At 42.5% G+C, this 6,156-nt stretch overlaps 1 protein-coding gene across 7 annotated transcripts in view; it reads right to left on the bottom strand.

Annotated features, from left to right (window-relative positions):
* Nucleotides 1-4,997: 4,997 nt before the first annotated feature.
* TRPM6 (transient receptor potential cation channel subfamily M member 6) overlaps nt 4,998-6,156 on the bottom strand; it is a 164,664-nt gene continuing 163,505 nt past the window's right edge. For all 7 annotated transcript variants that reach the window (XM_027616436.2, XM_027616435.2, XM_027616433.2 and 4 more), the window contains one exon: nt 4,998-5,569. In XM_027616436.2, coding sequence (XP_027472237.2) covers nt 5,436-5,569 — 134 coding nt within the window. In that variant the 3' untranslated portion in view covers nt 4,998-5,435. The remainder of the gene's footprint in view (nt 5,570-6,156) is intronic.

Genomic DNA, 6,156 nt, shown 5'->3' with positions numbered 1-6,156 from the left:
TTCCAGAACACACCACCCTCTACTACTCTCTCAATAAAGCGTTTCACTAGCCCTACTACTACTGTGGGTGGTAACCCACAGTACTCCCTGTCCTCACCCCCCACAGATGCATACACCCAACAATCATTTCTCCTCCTCCTCCCCTGTTGTTACCAGCATCTCGGCTCCCCAAGTCCCTATCTACAAAATTTCAAAGATAATAGAGAATTCCAAAATATGACAATAAACTATAATAGTTTTCTAGGGCTGCTAAAGCGAAGTAGCACAGATTGGGTGGCTTAAACCAAAAGACTTAATTCCCTCACAGTTCTGGAGGCTGGAAGTCCAAGATGAAGGTGTCGCCAAGTCCAGTTTCCTCTGAGGGATCTCTCCTTGGTTTGCAAGTGGCCACTTTCTCTCTGTGTCTTCACGTGATCTTTCCTGAGTGTGTCTGTGTCCTAATCTTCTCTTCGTATAAGAACATCAATAATACTGTATCAGGGCCCACCTTAATGACCTTATTTAACCTAATTACCTCTTTAAAGACCTTATCTCCAAATACAGTCACATTCTGAGGTACTAGGGGTTAGAATTTCAACACATGAATTTGGGGGTGAAGGGAGGGGAGGCACATTTCAGCCTGTAACACACACCAAGAGCTTCTTCTGGTTACCAAAGCATCCTGAGGCTCTGTAATCTCTTAGTTGGTGACCCATAGGGAAACAGAGAAAAAGATTCACTGGAAGCCAAAATGCAACCACATGATGCCAATAATGATTCCTCCAACTACCTCCAAGGAAAGGCATTTGGACAGTCATTAGCCAAAGGGTTTCTATCATAATACTTGTGAGGACTTGGTGATACTAATGTAGCAAATGGGATTTCTAAAGGTTCACACACACACACACACACAAAAAAAATCACTGGAAAGGTAAGAATTCTAAAGGAGGTTACAGTTGACCTTGAACAAGGCAGGGATTAGGGGCACCAACCCCCCTTGCAGTTGGAAATCTATGCGTAACTTCGGACTCCCCAAAAACTTAATTACTAATAGCCTACTCTTGACCGGAAGCCTTATCAATAACATAAACAGTCAAACAGCGGCTATTTTCAACATTATATGTATTATAAACTCTATTTTTACAGTAAACTAAACTAGAGAAAAGAATATTATTATGAAAATCATAAGGAAAATACATGTATAGTGCTATACTATAAGCAATCTGCGTATAAGTGGACCCATGCAATTCAGACCACATTTTTAAACGGTCAACTGTAGTTGCTAAAAGATGCTGGCAAGCTAGAGGCCAAAATTTTCTTATTACTAAACAGCTCCATACTGACAAAATTTAAGTCACCATTAATTAAAATTTTTGTAAAACATCCAGCTTTACAAACATCAAGATTCTAAACCTGCTCTCCTTTGATTCCCAAAAACGTCACCAATCACGGTGCCAGATTTGGGCTTTACTTGTTCTGGAAGCCTTTCTTTTGGGCCGAAGATGGCAAAAGAAATTCACTGCATAAACCTAAATACATCGAAAAGCAAAATAAATAGGAGACACGTGAAATGGTGAACTTCCTGGTTTTCAGCTATTTAATTAAGCTTCAAAACAAAAAGGGAGCAATGAGCTTTTTCCCCTTGGAAACGGAGAAATAGCAGAGCCCACTTTTGTGTTTACACTGAAACAGGTCCACTGAGCATCCTCTGTAAACATTAAATAATGATCACATAATATCAAAAATGAAAACCCTTAGTATTTATTGAACTGGAGCCCATGCTCTCAAGAAGCCTTAAATGAGATTCTCAAAGGGTTTTATAAATGCTCTCTCATTATTGTTCACCTTTGTTTGAAAAGGTAAACATCTCATCTCCATTTCAGAGTTGGGGGTTAAGAGAAAGGTTTAACAAATTATATAAAGTTATACCAAAATCTGCCAACGATACAGACCAAGGTCTGTTACTCCTTGAGGACTAAAAATCTCTCTTTGAAACATTAAGCAACTTACTAATTATTTTTAGGAGGGTATCTCACAAAAATGTATTTTATCTGTACATCATGGTCTGGAAAGAAAAGTCACAAAATAAAAACTGTGCGAAATTAAAAAAAAAAAAAAAAAAAAAAAAACAGTGTGGTTTCCAGAATGCTTTTTATTCTATGGACCCACCCATGTGGCTGGAGATTTGAAATGCTATTTTAAGTCTCATTTTCCTTCAGAAGCTAACCTCTGTGGAATAAAAGACTGTTAAGGGGAAAAAAATCTTTTCTGTCATTTGACTTTAACTTTATGATAAATTAGCTTCAACTAGTTTCTTAGAAAATTGCCCAAGAAATGACTACAGAAAATTAAATACCAAGACTTCAAAGAGGCAAACACACAGCCTTCAAATTCCGACCTCAGAGAATAATCCTCCCTTTCTCATGCTTTGGAGAGATGTGAGTAAAGAAATCAGACTAGGGCATGGTAATGAACCATCTTTCAAATGACTTTTCTATCAATCTTCTTTTCAAAAGGTAATAAAGTGATGATTATTTCTAGGCAGTTTCTGGGAAGTTATAATCTCATTTCAACGGTCACCAGTAAGAAGGACCATACTCTGGTATCACAACAATGTTAAGGGCAAGAACTGGTTGAGAATTCAATAGACAAGGTGTAGGTTGTTAAAAGCTATTTCCTGGAAAATTAAAACAGAGAGAGATCAAAAGAATTGTGTGGGGTCTTAAGGAATTGGTAATCATTCCCTTCTAGATTAAAAATGCAAATCTGATTTATTACCTAGTGAATGAAATCCATTACCATTTGAAGGTTTTATTATTTCTTTCGACAAATAATGTTGGAAGCTTATGATGTGCCATGTTTTGTGCCAGATGCTGCTGACTAATGGAGAAAGACAACGAACTATGACCGGGGCATCTGTGTCATGACTTCTGGAACCTCAGTGGTTCGTCTCCTCTAAAACAGTTAACAAACAACTGCCACCAAGAAAATGAAATTATTTTTTAAACATCCAGTAAATGGTTGTTTGGGAAGTCTTAATCACCTAGAACTTGTTTTGCAAAGCCACAGAAAATAATAACAGGGTGAGAAACACCCAAAACTATATCTGATCTCATTCCCCAGAGCTGTCAGAGGCTTTCAGATGTCATGGGGCAGAAGTCACTCCAGGAACATACAGCCTCATCGAGAGGAACGCCTTCAGGAAGGGCTCCTGCGAACCCAGCTGCTTCTCCTATGCCCCGAGTCAGATCCCATCCGTGAGAGGGGCTTTATGCTCATGCAAGGATTGTACAGCTCATTTTTCCTGAGTGGTTCCTAAAATCAGCCCTAGCTAGGTCTTCTTATTTGCTCTAAATCTCTTATCCCAGTCGGAACCTACTGCCCCCTGGCAGATGAAGCATGGGACATATCATTGGATCCAACGTTCTCCCAGAAGTCAGTTTTTTTTAGTATTAACCAGAAATCCAAAGTTGGTACCCAAGAGGGGGGGAAAAAAAATCAGAAAGAAACACGAGACATAAAGGTTTTTTAAGGGCAAAGAAATGCTTTGTTCACTGCATCCTCATCACTCACACAGTACAGAGAAAGCACTTTGGTAAAACTCTGTTGAATAAAACTGACCAAATGAATGAATGAATACCCACCCGTCTGTGGTCATGAGTCACTCAAAAGTCATGACTGTCACATCGGTATTTGCATACAAGCAATCCCACAGGGATCTCTGCCCAGCACTTCGTCTTTTTAATATATTATTCTGGTGATTTTTCTGAAAGAAAAGAAGGAAAAGGAAAGAAGAGGAAGAAAGAAAGAAGCACAACACAGAAATTTGAAGTCAAAAGGCATTTGTTTTCAAGTTCCAGGCCAAGTAACAAATATTTGACCAATCAATTAATGCCTTTAGTTTGGCTCTTGGACAGTAAAACTGGCTCTTTCCACAGTTCAACACAGCACCGAAGTACCAAGAGATTCCTCATTGATTTGCAGAATAGGATAAAGCAGTTACGCCCTGAAAAAAGCATTAACATTTTATCCCCATTGCCAATCAAGAAATCATCCAAATGTCCTGCCCACCACCACCCCCCAAGACCAAAGTACAAGGGGTATAAATTAGTCCTTTGCAACTCACACAAGAACCAGACGCAACCCTTGGCAAATTAAATCTGCAGCCCTCTGTGCCTGGGCCACATTTCCCCTGAAGTATAATCTAGAAATGCAGGCATGTCGGTGAAAAAGCAAACCAGCTCATGTAAGGGCTGAAGACAAAGGGGAGTTGACATTTTTCAAGCCCTCCATTCCCTCCTTGTGTGAAAAGTGTATGCTTGTTCTGAGGTGGGGTGACCCTGACCAGTGCACAAGAGAGATGGCTGGTCCCCCAAAGGTTCTGGGCAGTGAGGCGTCCTGGGAGCCTTCCTTCGGGACTTGGAAGCTGATTACATGTTCTCAGGCCATCCTTAAAATGCTCACCAGGGCACTCTTTTAAGCCACTGGCCCTCTGCATTGGGACGAAGCAAACACCTTCGGAGCACATTTCCAGTCAGAAACCCCATCTTTCCCCCAGAGGACCTGACAGAGTAACTTAGCCTGTAATATTACATACACAGTTTTGGAAAAGGGAGTCCCGTTTTAGAGGTTGGCTCAGTCAACTCTAACTGATGGTACCCCTGAGCTTAAGGGAGGGGAAAATATTTCGTGGCAACTCCTAGTTCCACATTATCCCTTGGTCCCCTTTAAGAAAAAGAATTTAAAAAGGACGCAGGAGCATTTGCTTTAGATTTCCCTTGTCCTTTCTTTCAGAGAAAACTGAAATGTCCAGGCATCATGTGGTTCGCTGACAAAAACCTCAAATCCATCTAGATTTCACCAGGACACTAACTTTTTCACTGGTGAGACCGTGCAGGAGGGTGCTCCAATCTGTGCAAAGACACCCCATTCCATTGTTTTCCTTGTTGTCGCTATTCAAAGCCCTGCACCTCGGGGAAGGAGGAAGTCAAATGCCTTATTTATACACACGTACATACATAAACACAATACGTGGGTGAGGTAATGAACAGCAGTGGGGGCTCGAGTCAGTGCACACAGTGAGAAAATAAATTAAATTAATCTCCCTGGTTCTTCAGTGCCCACCATCCGGCTCCAAGGGTTCTAAGCAACCAGCTAAAGCAATGAGGTATGAGGGAGCAGTATTCCCAGCTGGCTCGTCTGAGTGTCTTCCTACCCAACTACAAGAGGACAAACACACACAGGTCGGTATCTGGGAGAACCCGTTCATCCAACACCAGTGAGGTCCTTCGGCAGGGCGAGACGCGAGGCTCAGAGGCGTGTCTCAGGGAGGGCGCGGGGTCAGGCCATCCTGACAGAGGCTCTGCTGTCACCTTTGGTACTCCAATCAATCTCTGTTACCAGAGTCCTCGGAAAGGAGGGGAAGAGGTGGTGCCCTCTGGCTTCTCTTTCCCTTTTTACAGGCGGGTGAGGTCTTCCGGAGAATTACGACCCCTTTCCCTTGCTGGAGGCCCCTCAGCCGGTTCTATTTTGCTATCAAGTCCCAAAGTGGAATTTATCCTTCCAGGAGAATAGTCATTTCTTTTTAAATCTGCAGGGAAAACAAGGAGGACAGTTATAGGGGATCCTCAAGAAGGTAGAGTTCACACAGACAAATTGAATGTTAGGTCTGGTCAAGTGCTCAGAAAGGACCCTGCTTCCTCAGGTGGCAGATACGTGAAACTCGAACCCTCCACCGTGTCCAGACTAACCCCTGCCCCAGAGTCCTCGCGTCACCCTAACTCCCCCGTGCAGCTGTCGGGGCAGGGGTGGGGGAAGGTTTGATGGCTGGATTCCCACATGCAGTGCCCCATAAAGCACACTCTGGCTGGAGGTAAGTGAGGCCAACCTGAAAACAGGGCGTTTTCATTGCTGGATGGATGTACAGGATCAGGGAGTTCAGCCAAAAAGGTAGATATGAGATCTCAGGGGTTAGTGCTCTGCGACAAAGTTGTCCCTCAGGTTTGGAAGTGCCGAGGAAGGTTTCATCCAGTTATCGGATCCTATGCCCCCTAAAGCCCCCTTCTTCCATTTGAAAGGGAAATTATCAAACGAGAACACTGATAGGGGTACAACCTTTGGGGAGAAGCTTAGGGAGGAGGGTGGGCTTTTTATGTTTAGTGCTGTATTGATTAAAGT

The sequence above is a fragment of the Zalophus californianus genome, chromosome 13 (assembly GCF_009762305.2).
Source record: "Zalophus californianus isolate mZalCal1 chromosome 13, mZalCal1.pri.v2, whole genome shotgun sequence".
NCBI lineage: Eukaryota > Metazoa > Chordata > Mammalia > Carnivora > Otariidae > Zalophus > Zalophus californianus.
Note: the sequence above shows the minus strand (reverse complement) of the source record. Positions and strands in the feature narration are given on the sequence as shown.